This window comes from Adiantum capillus-veneris, chromosome 22 (assembly GCF_014529385.1).
Source record: "Adiantum capillus-veneris isolate H3 chromosome 22, ASM1452938v2, whole genome shotgun sequence".
Taxonomy (NCBI): Eukaryota; Viridiplantae; Streptophyta; class Polypodiopsida; order Polypodiales; family Pteridaceae; genus Adiantum; species Adiantum capillus-veneris.
Window position 1 is genome coordinate 3,730,430 of NC_140952.1, and position 21,250 is coordinate 3,751,679.

Below are 21,250 nucleotides of genomic sequence, written 5' to 3' on the forward strand. Positions count from 1 at the left end.
TCAAGATGAGTTCTCAATGCTACTCAAGTTTCCTTTTATTTCATGAGAGAGTTGTGCAATAGACTAGAGAGATACGAGAGAGTGATATTGTGAGTGCAGGTTCTGTGTGATAGAGGGGGAAGAAGTGCAGCAGACTTGGGTTGAGGATCTACCACAATACACGTGAGAAAACTGAAAGAACTAAACAAAACTAAGAGAGAGACGACACGGCACGGCGTAGTTCCGCGCCCAGAGAGACTCGCCCCAAAGACTAGCCACCCTTTCCATATTTCTTATAATTAATGCTTCACAAAGTACAATGTCCGAGGGTCCTCTTCTCAGCAATGCTCCCAACCTCATTTGCCTGAGACTGAGGCCTTGGCACTCAATTTATAGGCCCTGGGCGATAAAAGCTATACACATGAAAAGCTTCAAGTCTAAAAGCATCTTGGCCCAAAAGCTAGCGCTAGGGGCAACCAACGCAATTTGCAAAAATCTGTACAGGTGCCACGTCAGCAACGTATATCGCGGAGATCCATGCGGCTTGCCACGTCATCAACAAAATTCGCAAGCATCCGTACAGTTGCCACGTCATCAACCCTCCATGCCACGTTTTAGCCTTGTGTCCCTTAGGCCCCATCGCACAGGGCCCCATAAGTTAGAACAACTTATAAAATTGATGACCTTTAATTTTAGGCCTCTCTGATAGGTTTTGCAAGTTGGATCAACTTTTTCAGCATCTTTCAGTAGGGTTCTGACCCCTCTTTGTCCGGAGTCCGTCCTTTAGGTCATGCCACGTCATCACTTTGTGACATACCCTCCTCTTGAAAGAATTGTAATCAACATAACCAACATAAGCCAAAAACCAGTAAAATGGACACTGACTCTAAGTATTGATGCACTAGACAACACATATCAAGTACTTGCACGAAGACGACAGCCACTCAACATTCACGACATTCACATCACTATCCCTGTCAAGATCTTAGATGAGAATCATGATCTCGTAACGTATTTAGCAATCACATCCAGATCTCACTGATCTCTAGTGGATGTCTTGATTGACTAAATCTTGTTCCTATCATATCCACATCACCCCTCAAGTGTGCAAGACCAAAATGTTGCAGTCATTTCGTCTTTCAGACATGCACTCAAACACTACACACATGAGAGAGCACATATAACACATTCATTTTAGAAATTCCTATTTCAAAGTACTTCTTTTCATAAAGTCACACAGCAAAATACTGTCAGCCCCTCAATATCCCTGAAGTCTCAAAAAAAATCAGTGACTTTATTCCATATGGGTAATCTGAAACAAAGAAGCGGAGTAACTCCCCTCTTGTGCAACCCACACCGCACCAGATTCAACCCGTTGACAATTGCTCTTGGAATAGTCGAAGCTAAACCAAAAGCCTCAAGGTAAAGCTATGAAATCCAAGAAGTATCTGCTAGGTCCTCCTCCATCCATTTCGCATCCAATGCCGGATAGTTCTTAAACTTGTGACTAAATACCAACGTATCACCTTCCCTTTCACTTTCCTTTCCTTGTGAGCCAAGATTTGTTTTGGAATAAAAATTTCCTTTCCTTGTGAGCCAAGATTTGTTCTGGAATAAGAATTTCCCCTATCTCTTCCACCTCAGGTTGCTCCTCTGACTCCCTGTCCACTGGCACCTCACCTTTGAAAGGTCTCAACAGCCTCACATGAAATACATTGTGAATTTTCCAAGTATGTCAGGTGCACATCTAACCCAATGTGTACGTGGACAATCTACTTCATGACAAGGGTTCAGTTCAATCAGCCTAGCTTAGGAAGTGTTCTGGCACTTTTGTGAGTCTGTTCGCAGACCGTGCATGTCCAAGCACTTAGAGTAGATGCATATCCTCTGGTTGACACAACATGATCATCAGATTACCATCAGGAGCATTTCTACAGTGCATAGACCTATTTTCCCTATTTTAGCCAATTTTCACTTATTAGTTTTAACTTTTAAGTGACTTTTGTTGGGAAACTGGGTAGGACAATTTTGATAAGCAAGTACATAAGAAACTTAGCGCTAGCGCTTTTAGGCAGAAGGGGCAACAGGAACCAAGTGTTCAGCAAGCACCTTCTCGACAGGACTCCCCCCCCCCCCCCCGGGCAGTCAACCTTGCGTTTTCAGCCACAGACCAAAGATCAGCCAGCGTTTTTGAACAGTTGCAGATCAGCGAGCGTTTTGCAACTTGAAGATCTGCCTAGCGTTAACAACCAAAGCAAGACACCTAGTGTTTTTACATCTGGACAGCATTCAGCCCTAGCGTTTTTATTTGCAGATTAGCATCGGCATTTTGCAGATCTACTGCGACAGAATCATCAGTTAGACCAGCATTTCAGTTTTCACCATCAAGACACCGCAGTGGAAGTCCCAAACCTCGCAGATCTCACCTTCCCGCAGTAGATCCTCGCCACACGGTCAAATACACCGAAGTTTGAAGATTCAGCCCGGGAAACGCAAATTTCAGCATCTGCGTTTTCAGCGCGTCGTCGTCGCATCATCGTCGTCGCCGTCATCACCGACATAGAGTCAGAATTCAGCAGATAAAGATTTGCAGATTTCAGCCCTTACCGTTTTCAGATTTCAGCCCGACTCGTCGTCGTCGACATCGTCGGCAAATCCAAAGCATTGTAGAGATTTGTGCAATCAATAGTAGACCGCTCTCACAATAGAGAGTGGGGCCTTCGGAGGAGGGTTTGACAACATTCTGATGTCGTATTCTTCTCTCTCTATCTCTCAGTCTCAGCACCTTCATTCACAGTGTTCACCACTTTGTTTGTGTTCATTGCACTCTCTCACTAAAGGAACGGAAGGCTCCCCCTTCTGTAAGTAAAAGGAGCCCTTGAGCACAGTTCGGATTACTCATCTTGAGCAAAGTTCAACATTCATTCAATAAAAACCTTAATTGGTATCAGAGCTTTGGCAGTGTTGTGTATCACTCAATGATAGAACCACAAGAAAGTATTTTTTTGCTTGTTGCGGTCGCACGTAACCCAATGTCACGTGACACATCCAACCCTATGTGTCCGTGGACAAGCTACAGCATGATCAGGGTTCAGTCAATCCAGTGAGTCTAGATTAGAAGTGATCTGGCACTTTTGTGAGTCTATTCGTAGAACGTGCATGCCCAGTCACTTAGTGTAGATGCATATCCTCTGGTTGCACACAGCATGATCATAAGCATTCCCATCAGAATCCTTCAGGGGAATTTTTCAGTGCATTTAGCTTATTTTACCTATTTTTAACATTTTTCACTTATTATTTTTAAATGACTTTTGTTGGAAAGTAGGTAGGGCAAATTGAGTAAGTTTGTATATAAGCAAACCTAGACTAGCACTATATGGCAGCAGAGGCAACAGGAGCCAAGCTCAGCAGGCAACTTCTCCAACAAGACCTTGGTGGGATTCCTCTTAAGCAAAGACCATCAGCCACCTAGCGTTTCTGGAGTGCATCAGCCTTGGCGGTTTCATCAGACACAAGCCACAGTACCTTCCCTTGCCTAGCGTTTTGCATTAGCATCTATCGACAGCACAAGCTCAGCTAGCGTTTTTGGAAAGCCTTCAACCCTAGCGTTTTCTGAAGATCCCAGCGTTTGCAAATCTCAACCTTTGCAATCTTCAGCCTGGTGATTTTCAGCAATAAAAGAGTAGCAGATTCTGTTGGGTTAAAGGCCTAATTAACCCCTTTTTTGTACATTTTTATACTAGAACCTGGACACATTTTTTAAAGGTCACTTATACTAAAAGTGGGAAAACCCAAAACTCACTTATTGAGTTTTCCCCAAAAATGTGAGCTCTCTCTCTCTCCCTCTTCGTTCTGCTAGCGCTTCCCTTCTGCAGCACAGTGCCTCCGCTTCAAGCCTCAAAGCCTGCACATCTTCGCGTGCTCTATCACTTGCACACACCGCCGCGCGCTCATCAACTGGTATCAGAGCCAGATTAGGGTTTCAGAAGCTTTGCGCAGGTGGCCACACAGCAGGCGAAAGGCTTCTCTCGCGTCAAATTTCCGCTTTCATCGTGAAGCCCCTTGCTTCCGGTGTCACCTAGGGTGATTAGGGTTTCCAAAACAGCCTAAAACAGGGTGAAATTAGGTCAAAACAGGTAAAAACCAAAAAATTACAGGTCAAAACAGCCAAACGCGGGTGTTCTAAATCGATTCCCGTGAATGCCCCTTGCTTTTTTCACTCAAAATAGGTCCATTTGATGCAAATTGATGCGCCAAAACAGTAAATTTGCAGAAAATTCAGAATTGGACTGTTTTTATCTACACAAATTGAGGTTTATGTATGCCTTTTGTGGGTTTATAGAAGTACGCATTGGGGATACTTATTAATTGCTGAAATTTTTAGCACATTGTATGCAACGTGCTGTATATTGTGATCACTGGAAATTTTCAGATTTTGTGCAGACACTTTCTGCTGCATTTTTATCCGTGCAATTGGCCTCTACTTCCTCATCGTCCGATGCCAAGAGCTTGATGGAAATCAAGCGATTTGACGGTACAGGTTTCGACCTATGGCAGGACAGGATGCAGGGGATTTTGTTCCTCAAGGATTGTGAGGACGCCCTTTTGGTTGTAAAGCCTGAGGATATGCCGGATGAGGATTGGGCCAAGCTCAACAAGAGGGCAAAGGCCTACATCAAAATGGTTGTGACCGATGACATTCTGGTGGACATAAAGGGCTTGGACAGTGCATATGCAATTTGGCATAAGTAGAGGCCACTTATGAGAATGCCACCCCTGTGAATCAGGTGCATTTGATGCGCAAACTGGTGAACATGATGCTTGACGAAGCCAAGTCGACTTCTGAGCACTTAAGTGCTTTCACCAGTGTTATGAGTCAGCTACAGGATACTTGGCTTCAACCTTTTGATGACAAGTTGAAAGCCATATTTTTGTTGATGACTTTGCCAGACTCTTGGGAAACGCTTGTGGTTTCTTTGAGTAATAGCCCCAACCTCACATATGATGGAGTGCGAGGCTCCATCTTAAATGAGGAAATTAGACGCAAGTCTAGTGGTGGAGAAGGTGGCAGTTCTGCTTACAATGAGAGAGGCAGAAGTCATAAGCAAAATACAGGTACCAAGACTCAAAACAGGAGCAAAAGCAAGTCTAGGGATAAGGATGTGACTTGTTATCAGTGTGGCAGAAAAGGCCATAAGAACCCAGATTGCAGGTATTTCAAGAAAGAGCAGGAAAGAAAGAAGGAATCACAGGAGAAGAAGAAGACAGAGGATAAGAAAGGGGAAAAATCAGCAGGTACCTCCTCCAAGGATTCGGAGACTGTCAATGTATCCTCTAGTGTGGTTATCACAGAGTTATCCGACAATGAGGAGATCATGGTTGCAGCTTCATGCCCCTCAGATTTTGTTGTAGCAAATGCAGAAGACATGCTTATCTCACGTAGAGATGTCATTGATGCATTGCTAAGTGCAAATGATGGCCTTACACAATCTTGGATAGTAGATTCGGGTGCCTCATTTCACGTGACTCCATCTGTGGAATTTTTTGCTTCTTATCATGCAGACAAGTATGGCAAGGTTTACCTTGGGGATAACCATGCTTGTGACATTGAGGGAATGGGCACTGTGCGCTTGGCATTAAACAATGGCCAAGAGTTTATGCTTAAAGATGTAAAGGTATGTACCAGGCATCAAGAAGAGTCTATTGTCTGTTGGCCAGATGGATGCACAGGGTTATACAACCATTTTTGTTGGGGGTTCATGGAAGTTGCTTAAGGGATCAATGCTCATTGTCAAGGGATGCAAGAGTGGTACATTGTACTATTTACATGGCAAAGCTTTGCCTGGCAAGTTTCTTGCAGTGGCCGAAGTTGCTTCTCATTTGGAGTTGTGGCACAAAAGACTTGGCCATATGAGCCAGAAGGGACTTGATGTGCTCTCCTCTTTGAAGAGGGTTGATGTAAAGGGCACCGAGTTAGATTTTTGTAATGACTGTTTGTATGGTAAACAAAAAGAAGTCTTCTTATTATTCTAGTGTCTCGCGCAAAGCTAATGCTCTTGATTTAATTCACTCCGATGTATGTTCAATGCCTGTTAAGTCTTTTGGTGGTGCATCATACTTTGTTACATTCATTGATGATTGCACTAGGAAAGGCTGGGCATATTTGTTAAAGAATAAGAGTGAGACATTTAATGCATTTAAGAGGTTTCATGCTTTTGTGACCACGCAAAAGGGTAGTAAGCTTAAATGTCTGAGATCTGACAATGGGGGGGGAGTACACGTCTGCTGAATTTCAGCGTTATTGCGAAGAATATGGGATTAAAAGGGAGTTGATAGCCCCTTATAATCCATCTTCTTATGGTGTGGCTGAGAGGTATAACCGTACTTTATGTGAGAGAGTGCGTTGCATGTTGTCCACGGCTAATCTCCCTCGTGGGTTTTGGGAAGAGGCTCTGAAAACTGCAGTTCATGTATGCAATCGCTCTCCTAACAGTACGCTGAAAAATGACATTCCAGAGGAGGTTTGGTCTGGCAAACCTGCCTCTTATGATCATTTGAGAGTGTTTGGCTGCGAGGCTTTTGTCCATGTTCGTAATGACTTGAGGACAAAGCTAGATGCCAAGTCCATCCAAGGACTCTTCCTAGGTTATGGGGAAGAGGGTTCAATGGGCTACAGGATATGGTTGCCTCAGTTTAAGAGGGTTGTACGCAGCCAAGATGTAGTGTTCAATGAGTCTAAATTGCTGAAAAATGCTACATCTCATGAAATTGACAAGAAATCGGTCAAATTTCAGCCTCTCTTGCCACCTATTGATGTTGAAAAAGAGCCTCAGGATGCATTACCACAAGCTGAAATTGATAATCAACCAGTTAACCTTGAGCCAGAAGAGGTAGGACATGATTTAGATGCTCCAAATGAGGATGGACAGCCGCCTGTCATGGCTGAAAATGATTTTCAACAGCATGAGCATGTTGAAAATGAGTTGCCTCTTGATGTAGAACCTGTGCCTGAGAATGTAGATCATTGGGTATGCAGGTCTACTCGTGTCAAAAGATTGATACAGCGCTTTGACCCCTCTTTGCATCATGTTATGTTGACAGATGAGGGAGAGCCTCTTACGTATAAAGAGGCAAAGACATGTGAGTCAAGCAGTAAGTGGGAGCTTGCAATGTAAGAGGAAATGAAATCCTTGCATGCAAACAATACTTGGGATCTTGTGCCATTGCCTAAAGGAAGAAAGGCTCTTCCTAACAAATGGGTTTACAAGGTCAAATGTGTTAATGGAAAGCCCAAGTATAAAGCAAGGTTAGTTGCCAAAGGGTATGCACAGAAAGAGGGGATTGACTTTCAAGAGATCTTTTCCCCTGTTGTAAAGCTTATGACATTCCGTGTCCTTTTTGCTCTCGCTGCAGTGCTTGACTTAGAATTGAATCAAATGGATGTAAAAACAGCTTTTCTTCATGGTGACATTGATGAAGATATCTACATGAAGCAACCTGAGGGTTTTGTAGTTCTTGATAGAAAGGAACTTGTATGCAAACTAAAAGGGCACTGTATGGTTTGAGGCAGTCATCACGTCAGTGGTACAAAAAGTTTGATACTTTTACGCTGTCTCAAGGCTTTAAACGCAGCCATTCAGACCATTGTTTGTATCCAAAGAAGGATAATGATGGAAGTCCTATAATCCTTCTGCTATATGTAGATGATATGTTGATTGCTGGGAAGCATAAGTCTACCATTGATGCTCTTAAACGTCAGCTGAATTCAGCTTTTGCAATGAAGGATTTAGGTGATGTTGAGCACATCTTGGGCATGAGAATCAAGAGAGATAGAAAGTTGAAATTGCTCTTCTTATCTCAAGAAAAGTACATTGCTAAAGTACTTGATAGGTTTAACATGGCTGAAGCTAAGTCACTTGGAGTACCTTTACCTCCACACACAAAACTTAGCAAAGCCGATTGCCCAAAGGATGACGTGGCAGTGAATGCTATGAAGGGAATCCCTTATGCATCAGCTTGTGGTTCTCTTATGTATGCTATGGTTGCCACTCGTCCTGACATTGCCCATGCGGTGGGAGTTGTTAGTAGATACATGTCCAATCCCGGCAAAGCACATTGGGAAGCTGTGAAATGCATTCTGAGATACTTGTCAAGTACACAATCTAGGTGTATATGCTATGGAAAAAGTGACCTGAAGTTGTAGAGCTATTGTGATGCAGATTTGGCAGGTGACTTGGATACCAGGAAGTCCACTAGTGGCTATGTGTTTGCTATTGCTGGTGGTGCTGTCTCTTGGTGTTCACGACTGCAGAAAATTGTGGCATTGAGTACTACTGAGGCTGAATATACTTCAGCCACTAAGGCTTCTAAAGAGGCCATATGGTTGGGCAGACTTGCATCAGTCTCATGCATCACCATTGTACCAGATTGTGCAATCATAAGTAGACCACTCTCGCCGACGAGAGTGGGGCCTTCGGAGGAGGGTTTTACAACGTCTCTCGTGTCGTATCTCTCTTCTCTCTCTATCTCTCAGTCTCATTCACTTGCACGCACAGTGTCCATTCACTTTGTTTGCGGGATCATAGCACTCTCTCATTAAGAACGGAAGGCTCTACCTTCCATAAGAACAAAAGGAACCTTGAGCACAGTTCAGAGCACTCATCTTGAGCAAAGCGCAAACATTCATTCCACTGCACCTTACACCCAAGTCCACTTGGGCGTGTCGATTCCTAATCGTGTTTTGACGAGTGACAGGAAACACAAGAAAGCAGGGCTTGTCCAGCCTCCCCTTGTGCCTCTTTTCACTCATTAAGAGCAGACCGTGCACTTAGCGGCCGGCCAATCGACGTGAGGTGGAAAAAAGCAACCTTGGTGTGAGCGCAAGGCCGCCAAGGGGTGCGCCCGAGGTCAGGTAAGAGAAGGTCCTTCTCTAGCACAGATTGCAAGCTAAAGAAGAACCTCAAGACTCCAGAACCTCAGAACCCAAGAACCCAAGACCCACAAGAACCGAAGTTCCTCATAAACTTAAGAACCCAAGACTTCAGTGTATGGTCATTACCCGAAGTGGAATGGATACTTTGCATAGAGGTGATGAGCATGGCAATGGCGAAGAAGAATACCAAGAGGTTTTTCTGACCCTCCCCCTTCCCCATCTACGCCAAGGTTTGCACCAACTCCTATGGAGGCTTTGGTCAAGTGATGATGGACATGATGGTACGACGAAGTAGACAACAAGAACTGTGGCACGAAGAAAGAATGGCAGCCATAGAGCGTGAGTGCGAGCAAGTGAGCTTGGTGGCCACAAAAAGAAACGCAGAATTGGATTGCGAGCGCAAAGAAAGAATAGCCGAATTGGATCGCGAGCGCAAAGAAAGACGTTTAGAGCGTGAAGCGCAGACAAACAAACACATGCAATAGTTGGTCCTACTCTTTTCTAATGTGCACGCGCAGATTGAAGAGAATCAAGAGAAGGAGACTCTCAGTCTCTTCTTCTCCAAAGCACGATACACATGACTTGCATGATAATGATTTGCATGATCGAGATGTGATTATTCACGAGCATGATGATTTGCATGATCGAGATGTGATTATTCACGAGCATGATGATTTGCAGGATAAAGATGTGATTGTTCACGAGGATGATGGTTTAGTTGATACTTTGTCTAGTGAAGCTAACATCATTGCAGATTCGATAGATCATGAAGAATCGATCTTGGCTCTCGAGTCGAGTTCCAAAGAACCCCCACAGGAAGTACTATATGTTCGAATGATTAGTCAGCATGCATTGTTTGAGTGTTTCATTCGTGATGCTTTCCTGTATTTTAGTCGCCGTCCTTATGTGATCCCTTTTCACAGGCATGTCATATTATACGATGAACACGAATCACTCATGAATGAGCACGGATGTATGCGGATTACGCATGAAAAGATGAAATGTTTGCATCCAAGGAATTCACATTCCATGTCTCTTCCTTGGCATGACACAGTATCAAAAAGATCACAAGAAGGATTGAGCATCAAGCATCTGCATTTCCATTGTGATTTGCCGCAGTTGATTGATTTAGATCAAAAAGACAAGTTTCGAATCCATTGTTTGCGTGTGATTGATGAACGGTTTGGCACTCCGTTTCTATGTTCATCTACATTGCATGCACAGTCTTTCAAGAAGACTAAAATTTTTCCAGTCACTTTACATGGAATGGGTATGTTCATGTTTCTGTTGGAAGTGGTTTTAGGAATTTTCGTCCTCGGAGATTCTTTAAGAAGGTAGACGCATGACTAAGACAAAGTTGAAACATTGAAGCAGCCCCAGATGACTTTGTTGCTTTCGGCGCGGTCCAAAGAAGCAAGCGTTGCAGACCTTTATGAAGTTCAAGTATCGCATGACCCACGCATCAGAGTGGGCCGGCAAAGAGTCCTTTCCAGAATTCCAGACGCTGTTGGCGATCTCCCTCGATGCCATACAGTTCGGTACCAATACCTCACTTTGAAAAGGAGGGGATGTCACGTGCATATCCTATGTGTACATGGACAAGCTACTTCATGACAAGGGTTCAGTTCAGTTCAGTCAGCCTAGCTTAGGAAGTGTTCTGGCACTTTTGTAAGTCTGTTCGCAGACCGTGCATGTCCAGGCACTTAGAGTAGATGCATATCCTTTGGTTGAGACAGCATGATCATCAGATTACCATCAGGAGCATTTTTACAGTGCATGAACCTATTTTCCCTATTTTAGCCAATTTTCACTTATTAGTTTTAAGTGACTTTTGTTGGAAAATTGGGTAGGGCAATTTTGATAAGCAAGTACATAAGAAACCTAGAGCTAGCACTTTTAGGCAGAAGGGGCAATAGGAACCAAGTGTTCAGCAGGCACCTTCTCAGCAGGACTCACTCCCCCCCCCCCCCCCCCCCGACAGTCAACCTTGCGTTTTCAGCCACAGACCAAAGATCAGCCAGCGTTTTTTAACAGTTGCAAATCAACCAATGTTTTGCAACTTGCAGATCTACCTGGCGTTAGCAGACCACAGCAAGACACCTAGCGTTTTTGCATCTGGACAGCATTCAATCCTAGCGTTTTTTATTTGCAGACCAACCTCGGCATTTTGCAGATATACCGCGATAGACTCATCAGTTAAACCAACGTTTTCAGTTTTCACCATCAAGACACCGCAGTAGCAGTCCCAAACCTCACAGATCTCACCTTCCCGCAGCAGATCCTCGCTGCACGGTCAGATCCACCGAAGTTTGTAGATTCAGCCCGGAAAACGCAGATTTCAGTACCTACGTTTTCAGTGCGTCATCGTCGCATCGTCATCACCCACATAGAGTCAGAATTCAGCATATAAAGATTTGCAGATTTCAACCCTTAGCGTTTTCAAATTTTAGCCCATCTCGTCGTAGTCCTCATTGTCGTCGACATCGTCGGTAAGTCCAAAGCATTGTAGAGATTTGTGCAATCCCACACAGCCCTTGCCATAGAGAGTGGGGCCTTCGGAGGAGGGTTTGACAACATTCCGGTGTCGTATTCTTCTCTCTCTATCTCTCAGTCTCAGCACCTTCATTCACACTGTTCACCACTTTGTTTGTGAGAAAGTAGTGTTCATTGCACTTTCTCACTAAAGGAACGGAAGGCTCTCCCTTCCGTAAGTAAAAGGAACCCTTGAGCACAATCCGGAGCACTCCATTGAGCAAAGTTCAACATTCACTTCCGCTACACCTTACAAAGTATCTGGTAACTTCAATCTAAAGGATACATCATTTATCTTCTCTTGAATTAGGAAAGGGCCATAGTATCCAAGTCAACAGCCAGTGTGCGACGTGGAAAACCGTAAAATCTGCCACATCAACATGTCAACGCAAAACTCGGAAATCCGTACTATTGTCAGCCTATTCGTACAGCTCTCTGCCACGTCATCAAGTGTGCCAACGGGTGGTCATGCCACGTCATCAATTTGTGACGAGGACCACCAGAAGATAAGCCAGAAAGTTACAGAGTAGCAACCAAGGGCTAAAAAGGAAAGATCAAAGCAGGATTGGTACCACATTGCGTGGAGACACACCCAATCAAATGAACGAAAGCACAAAACTTTGCCACACATGGGGCAAAGTGAACGATCAGGAAGCCTTCATTTTCTTTGATGGAGGAGCCAAGGCCAACTTCATTGGCCGCTCGACTTGGAATTATGCTGGATAGGCTAAAGGCCACAGGCAGAGGCCGCGATTCATCACAGAAGCTTCGAGGATATGGTTGATCAGTACGCCACGGATACGGACTTTGTTGATATTTTTGCTAGGATACACGATGGGGAGACAATTTCAGGCTATTCCATACGGGATGGCTATTTGATGCGGAAAACGATGTTGTGTGTTACACAGCCCTTGAGGGAAAAGGTTTTGACAAAGTGCCATTGTCCACCTTTTACAGCCCACCGCGGCATAAATACCACCTTGAAGGGTATGGAGCGTTACTTCTATTGGCCGAGACTCAAAAACGATGTGGATGACTTTGTTCGCAGTTGTTTAGTATGCTAAAAGGTCAAGCTTTGACATCATACGGCACATGGACTCTTACAGCCTTTACCCATTCCCACCCACCCCTGGGAAAGCCTTGCTATGGTTTTCATTTTTTATCTCCCCAAGACTCAAAGTGGGAACGATGGCATTTGGACAATCATCAACAGATTCAGTAAACAGGCCCACTTCATTCAGGTAAAGAAGACACTGAAGCCCGATATTTGGCGAAACTTTTAGTCTCACAAATTTTCTGAATATATATAACATGCTTGAGTCCATTGATTTGGACAGAGATCCCCGGTTTACTAAATTATTTTGGAGGGCAATCTGGGAGAACGTTGGCACGCAGTTGCAATTCTCGTCCCCGTTCCACCCGCAGACAGATGGGCAATTTGAGATAGCCAATTCAATGAAATTGAATTTGTTGAAGTCTTATATTTCAAATCAGAAGACTTGATGGGAAAAGTATTTGCCCTTGGTGGAGTTTGCCTATAACAACGCACGCGGACGGCGCCATTTGAAGTACTCGAGGGTGCTAAGAAGGTTCCTCAATTTTTAAGCACCAAAGACAAGATTCTTTTAAAGTAAATTTTTGAAAAAAAAAAAAAGTCTAGAAGGCATAGAAGGCCATCTAGCCATTTAGAGGAGCAAAGTTCGTCCTCTTTTGACAATGACCAAATCAACAAGAAAATCAAGGAGTTCAAGGAAGGGAGTCAGTCGTCAAATTTTAGACGTTTTTAGACTACCAGGACACCCATCAAGCCCTTGAGTTTGTATAACAGTTTGACGTCGCCTTCTCTGGAGGACGGTTCTCAAAACATTCCAGGGTGCGAAAGGCGGCATCTTACTTGAAAGAAATTGTACAGACATGGTGGTCTACTCTATTGTTACGCAAAGAAGCAACTGCGATGTTATTAAAATTCAAGACAGTTTTCACGTCAACTTGGATAGCATATGAATATGCAACAAATGTCATCACGGCTTGGCATCACTTGAAAATGATTGAGAACGATATATTGGATGACTGCTGCCAGAGGTTTAGGGATACTTATTTGCCAATGTCTTCGTTTCGGAAGATTACTTTGAAAGACCAGATTGAGCGGTTTTGTTGTGGTTTGCCAAAAGAGATTCGAGAATATTATCTGAACCAGAAGATAGTATCCACCTCAACAAGGCAAGAGTCCACCAGATTGAAAAGAATGAATTAGGGGAACCCGATGACAGCTCATCACAGGATTCTAGAGAATCAGACGGTTCCGACGAACTAAGGGAACCAGATGCAAGTTCATCAAAGGATTCCAGAGAAAGGGAATCAGATGATAATGCATCTTAGGGTTCCGATGATTGATACTGACGTGCCAATGGACAGGGGAAGCGAAAGACGCTACCCACAGGTTCCAGGGCACAAGGAAAGAAAGGAAAAAGGAAATCAATTGGTAGATCAGAGAATTCCCCAGACCCAGGATAAGATTTTTGAAGCAGATCAGTATGATCTAGATCTAGATACTGGTTTTGCCAAGGTGCACAAGGCTCTTGAGAAGTTTCAAACACGGCATAAGAGGGCAGCCAACAAGATTCGACACGACTTGCAGCTGAAGGAAGATGATTGGGAGCTCTTACGGTTTGAGAAGGCATGCCTAAGGAAAGGAGCGACTGTTTCCAAAGCTAAGAATGATTATGGCACTTTCCACATTCAAGAGAAAATAAAATCATAAATAATGTATCCTTCAGACTAAAATTGCCAAAAACTTGGAAGATTTAAAATGCTTTTCATGTCAGTCAATTGAAAAATTTCGAGGGTGAGGTGCTAATCGACGGGGAGCCTGAGGAGTAACATGAAGGGAAAGAGAGCGAAGAGATACTCGTTCTAGGACAGATATTGACTCACCAAGAAAGGAAAGAGAAAGGTAAAGTGGACTACAGTTCTGAGTCAAGAACTATCCGGGATTGAATGCGAGTGGATGGAGGAGGAGGACCTAGCACATACTCCTCAGATTTGGAACTTTAACTTGACGCTTTTGGTCTAGCTTTGGCTATTCCAAGAGTTCCCGGAGATCAGCAGGTTCAATCTGGTGCAAGTAGGACTACATAAGAGAGGAGTTACTCCGCTCTTTTGTCACAGATTACCTAGAAAGAATAAAGTCACTCATTTTCCTTTGGATTTCACGGATACTGATGGGCTCACAATATTTTGCTGGTGACTTTATGAAAGTACTTCGACATGGGAATTCCCGAAACTGATTCTAATTGATGAACACTCTAACATGTGACTGTGTTAGAGTGCAGGACTCAAAGACGAAATGACTGCAACATTTCAGTCTTGAGAATCTCTATAGACATGATCACAATATGAATTAGTTAATCCGACATCAGTGAGGTCCCGGATGGATCTAGATGCGATTGCTAAATACGTTGTTGGCAATCATGGTCGGAGATTTAAAATGAATTTTTCTGTGATTGATTTGATTTAAATGTGACGTGATCGTTCAGTGACTGTCATCTTTGTGCAAGTGTTGGATTTGTGTCGTCTAGTGCGTCAGTACTTAGAGTCAGTGTCTACTGAACTGGTTTATGGCTTATGTCTGAGTTTGCAGGCGTAATCAAGGGCAATGACAATGCTTCCAAGAGGGGGGTATCTCACAAACTGATGACGTGGCGGTACTGCCCGGGCACACATCAATGACGTGGCAGCCTGCTAACGTGGCAAAAGCAAACAGATGATGTTGTGGCTGTTGTACGCACCCCTCGCAAAAAGCGTTGGCATGCTGACGTGGCAGACTGTACGGACAGTCCCGGATTTTACACTGACTGGCGTACGAAAAATCCGCAATTTGCGCTGCTGGCTTTTTGGGGCAGCTTTTTGACCAATTGCTTTTGGGAAAATTTGCTTTTGAGTTTAGAAGCTTTTGGGCATCCCTTGTAAGAATAAAAAGGACCCAAGGGCCTCACTCTTCAGAGCATCTAGACGCAGAGTTTGAGAGCAAAGGCCCCTCGAGAGTTATACTTTGCAATGATTAATGAAAGATACATACCAATAGAGGCGCCAGACTTTGGGGCCAATACCTCTGGGCACGACACTACGACTCTCTCTCTCTCTATTAAAGTTCAGTGATTATGAAGTTTCTGTTCAATGATTACCACTTTACAGATATCTCAACAAGGAATAGCAGTGGCAAGCACACCCTTCACAAGGCCCATTTGTTTATGTGTTCATGTGTATCGTGAAAGAGAGTGTATAGATTGTGGGTGGGTGTATGTAAGAGGAAGAAAGATTCTAAAGTTACCTCAGTAAATCCAAATTTTAAAAACAATGAGAATGAGTCACAAGGGAGCGCATTCCAAACACAAGGAACGCGTTCCCTTGTGACAGCGGAGTCAAGGAACATTCACTAAAAGACAACATGGGGAAATTGGAAATGGCCGTTCCTCCATTCTGGACCCACTTTCTCTATGGCTACTCTCTCTCTCTCTCTCTCTCTCTCTCTCTCTCTCTCTCATGTACAAGAGTGTTTTGTACATACATATATATACACACACACACAACATACTATAGACAAATATACAAACATACACACACATATATATTCACACATGCAGATGCACTTTTAACTTCTAGACACTAAGTGCTAGCACAGCCACGTGGGTTATAACATAAGTGATTATGTCATCACTAAGAATCTTTATATATACATACACACACGCACACACACACACACACACATATATATATATATATATATATATATTTGTATATTCAACTTCAATTGTTGCAATTTCTCTTCGTGTATTGTATGTGTATATATATTTATATATATTTGTATATTCAACTTCAGTTGTTGCAATTTCTCTTCGTGTATTGTGTGTGTGTAAATATATTTATGTGTGTGTGTATGTATGTATGTATGTATATGTATGTAATATGTATATATATTCAAGTTCAATTGTTGCAGTTTCTCTTCGTGTGTTGCTATTGATTTCTAGCTTGAATATCCAAGCATGTTACACTTATGACTACCACTTTATAAATATCTCAACAAGGAATAGAACACCCTTCACAAGGCCCGTTTGTCTATGTGCTCACTGCTTGTGTGTCTTGAAAGAGAGTGTACAGAGGGTGGGTGGGTGTATGTAAGAGAAAGAAAGATTCTAAAGTTACCTCAATAAATCCAAATTGTAAAAACAAAGAGAACGTGTCACAAGGGAGCGCATTCCAAAACAAAAGGAACACGTTCCCTTGTCACAACGAAGACAGGGAACATTCACTAAAAGGCAATGTGGGGAAATTGGGAATGGCCGTTCCTCCATTCCGGGGCCCCTTTCCCTATGGCTACTCTCTCTCTCTCTCTCTCTCTCTCTCTCTCTCTCTCTCTCTCTCTCTCTCTCTCTCTCACATAAGAGTGTTTTGTATATACATATATACACAACATACTGTAGATAAATATACAAACATATACACACACATATATATTCACACATGCATATGCACTTTAACTTCCTACGGAGCGTGCATATGCATATATCTAGCTGTGCAAAAGTTACATTGACAAAGTGTGAATAACAAAAAGTGAATAAGCAATGCACCTTATGGAATAAGGCCTTCCATATACTGTCATCATTGGCAACACGACGCATACAGGAGTTGGTCATGGAGACATTACAAAGGCTTTGATAATCCAGGTAACTAAGCATATGCTGGGTAATTTCGGGGACAAGTTGTTCCATGATGGACGCACCTGGCTGAGGGTAGGCAAAGGGCGGCTGCTGCACCTGCTCTAACCTGTCTCCGTTGCATTTACAAGTCATATTGCGCAATCCCACTATTGTCCTGTTCTTTGTCCTCCTTCTGCTATTTGCAAACCCTAGTACCAAGTAGAGCAGGAAAGAAAGAGATATTGCCGATTGCGCTACCACAAAACGAGTCCCCACCATTCTCCTGCCGCTATCAAGCTTCCATGGATCTCGCCGCAAATCATAAAACATAGATTGAAGAGTGATGGATTCTCACAAAACGGACCAAGCCTCCATTGCAGGAAAAGAGAAAGCCGTCTGTATTCGGGACACCTTTACTGAATCCATACCCTATAGACCTCACTGGCGACGACAAGATGCTCGAATGGAACCCTCAATTTCTAACGCGGGCTGCATTCTATTCGAGTTTCACACAACACGGAAGTTGGAACATTAAGGCTTGAAAGTTAAAGAGGTGGACTACTAGTCTTGTCTAGCCTACCAGCGGCTCGGTTATTTTTTTATTTTTATTTTTGGGGTTGGGGGGGGGGGGGGGGGGGGGGGGGGGGGGGGGCGGGGCCTATAGGTGGCACAGGAGCTATTGAAGGCATGGACGGGTGAGGTGGCTACAGGCTCCATGGGCGAGATATATGTCTTTGGATGAATGGCCACGTCATCAATTGGGCTATGCATAAGCATTGTCATTAAAGCACGATAGCCTTTCAACCATCGTGCATGGCATTCTTGGCTAGGGCAACACTCTCGCTTGCACCTCAAGATCCGTGCATGTCATGTCTCCGTCGTCGATCCCTTCACTTCGTCACGGTGTCATATATGGGCGAGGGGGGTCCTACTTGCACAACGTAAAAGAAATTCAATACTTATTATGTATATTCATTTGCCTCTCTTACCCATCATCACCTGCACCCCAAGTAAAGTGAATGCTCTCCTCTTCCTCCCCAACACCCCTCACATGCTGCAAGACGCAATGTTCATCCATGTGTGGCTATCTCAAAGATTCCAAGAATCTGTAAATCTCAAAGGAAAGGAGGTTCCAATCCCCATTCACGCGCAGTGGCTGCCCCTCACCGTCACCCTCTCTATCTTCGATTTTGCCCTCACACAGACCATCCGCCTTTCTCTCTCCACCTACGCTTTTCATTCTTGCCTCTGCAGAACCACGCAAAAGGGCCCACATGTTTCACCTACTCGTAGCATCCCATTGGTGTTGTACGTCTCCATTACTGCCTACATCTCTCTATATTAGCCCTGCCTGTGAACCCCCACCCCATGCCCTCCACCCTCACATGTGCAGCGCCCACATCAAAAAAATCTCTTCCTACTCGCCTTTGGCACGCAAAATGGCGCACAAGTTTCACATGGTTGCTTCTTCTTGCGGTGCAGCAGCACTCGACAAACCCTGCATATCTCTTTCTCGTCGCCCAGAGAATGCGGATGCAAAAAATATCTCTCAAAGGGGCATCTCTCTCTCCCTCCCTCCCTCTCTCTCTCTCTCCTCCACGTGTTTTACGGTGCTCTTTTCTCCTTAAGGCTACTTGAGAATCCCCCTAGATTCCTATTAATATAGTAGGTCAAAAAACTTTTGACACACTTATTTCACGCTATTTCAATATATTAGCTCTCTTAGAGAGGAAAACACTAGGGTAGAGGAGCCAATAAGTGGTCGGGCTCCAAAGAGAGCCTTGCCCACCCCAATAAAAAAGATAAAGTTGCATCAAAAATGAGTCGATTCCTTGAATGCACTGGTTAGGCTCACAGCTGAAATTTGGCTCCTCTACCCTAAAGTGAAAATAAGCAAAAGAAAAGCAAATATGTATCAATATGCACTCGACCATCTCTTTATATGGAGACGAAAAGTGTTTTGAGTTTCCATTTTCATGCATATCTTCATTTCATGAACTCACCCTTTACTTATGCACTTCATATGTTTCATATGTTTGGAAGGGATTTTTTTTTTCCAGAGATTGGGGAGACTTAATCACGTCATGTTGAGAAGCTTATTAATTGGAGAGATTTCTCTATCTATCTTCTGAATGAGAGAATGAAAATTAAGCGCACAATCCTTTCTAAGACTTCTATAATCAATGGAAGGGACTTTTGACCTTTGAACTCTCTTATGATTTATCTCTTTCATCTTCAACATTGTAGAGTTTTTCCACACTCCATTTGGTACTTGCTCAAGGTTTTACCGGTGTCTATGTTTTACATGAATACTAACCTATGTGATTATTATGTTTTGAAATACTGATTTGAGCTGGATACCCTGAGCATTTTATGTAATGTATTGGTAATAGCTACATACTTACTCTACATCAATAAAACCTCCCAACATCTTGGAATATCCTTCCCGTCTCCCCTCACCTCCTTTCCTGCACATTGTTGGAACTGGTGAATTTGACTATTGCACCTTCTCTCCTACACCCAATCCCCTTTGCGCACTCCACACCTCCCCCTTGGCACCCCCTCTCCTTTGTTTAGAAATTTCACAAAAGTTGGTCATGAAGAGGTCGAGACCATCTTTGAACGTTGGTTGTGAAGAGGTCGAGGCTCCTTATGCTTAGAGAATAGGAACACACACAGAGAGAGAATGTGAGGACCGTGGAATAAATGCATGCTCTTCTCCACCCAATCATGCTATATATTGTTGGGGTGTAGGCCAGGTGGCCATGGGAAACCGCCCTTGTACACTTGATTTCACCTAATCAATATAGGGAGAAAAAGAGGAAGGGTTGACTCTTCTCTTTCTTCTCCACTAACCCAACACAGGCTATCTGTGTATCATCCCCTTCCCCATTCTCTTCTTCCCCCTCTCTTGCACACACTCCGCACATGCACACGCGCACTCATCAATTGGTATCAGAGCCCAAGAGCACGGCTCCCAAGCCCCAACATCTCCCGCCTCCCTAACCGTGTGTGCACCGACCCCTAGCTAGGGGAGCTTGGAATTGAACAGCTTCATCAGGAGATCGGGCTAAAGCTTGGGGGAATTTTGGAAGCAATAGAGATCCAAGGCAAGGAAAGCCAAGTTAGCCAAGGCCGAGCAGGGGGGCAATTATGCTTCAATTCGGCAATAGGTGAGTAGGAGCGAGATCGAGGGGGAGCTTAGAATTGTGGAGCACCTCGGCAGCATGAGAGAGGTGGAATCAAAAGCATACAAAAGGCTTGCAATTGAAGGCGTGTGCAAGCTCTGAGGCTTGAACAGAGTCGCGAGCAACGAGAAGCATTGGCTTACCCGAACCGTACAGCGAGCAGCAGAGCAGAGCCGAGTAGAGAGCTTGCAATCGAACGCATAAGCAAATGCCTACAAGTCCGAGAGCTGCATGGAATTGAGCAAGCCGAGATGCACCAGAGCCCACACACACGCACATAGTCGTTCCGGATTCAACAGCCCTGCACGCTCGTCAGAATCATTTTTTTGTGGCTCGAGCTCACACCTTCTTGTGTGTAAGCTATCATTCCCACAAAGTGAGCCTCGACGATCCCAACTCTCCGACCCCTCCTACACCCCGAGCTTGAGAATTTGAGAGATAGCTAAGAGTGAGAGAGCAAGCGAGTGAGAGAGACAGCAAGAGAGAGAGAGAGAGCAGAAACATTACAGTTTTCTTCGACATCAACATCTCGTCTCTCCGACTCCAAATATACAATATCTGTTCTCCGACATCAACACACACAGAGTGTGTGTGCACACCCGGCACCATCCCCGACATCGGCGATTCGCCATAGACATCGGCAAGAGCGGATCAACTCTCGGTTAGTCCTTTGGCATTGATTCAGTTTATGAAATTAATTTCGACACCGATGTCAGCAACCACTACACCGCTCTTGCACATTACGCGACGGATTTCCAACATCCGAGCCTGACACGTGTGTTCCTGCGAACGAGCACGTTCCCGCGATCGACGATCGTGCTTGCGACATGCGCGGGTGAGGTACCTCTATCATAGAGGAGTGACACCCGGCATCGGCACCGAGCGCACTGATCACCCTGTACGACATAGTTTACGGATACGAC

General features: G+C 44.1%; 1 protein-coding gene across 1 annotated transcript in view; it reads right to left on the minus strand.

Moving 5' to 3' along the window:
- The window catches only part of LOC147428856 (F-box protein SKIP8-like), a 58,439-nt gene extending 40,785 nt beyond the window's left edge, over positions 1–17,654 (minus strand). Inside the window, exon 1 of the mRNA XM_086494932.1 lies at positions 17,071–17,654. Within this exon, the coding sequence (XP_086351058.1) occupies positions 17,071–17,469 (399 nt within the window). The 5' untranslated portion in view covers positions 17,470–17,654. The remainder of the gene's footprint in view (positions 1–17,070) is intronic.
- Positions 17,655–21,250: the final 3,596 nt, after the last annotated feature.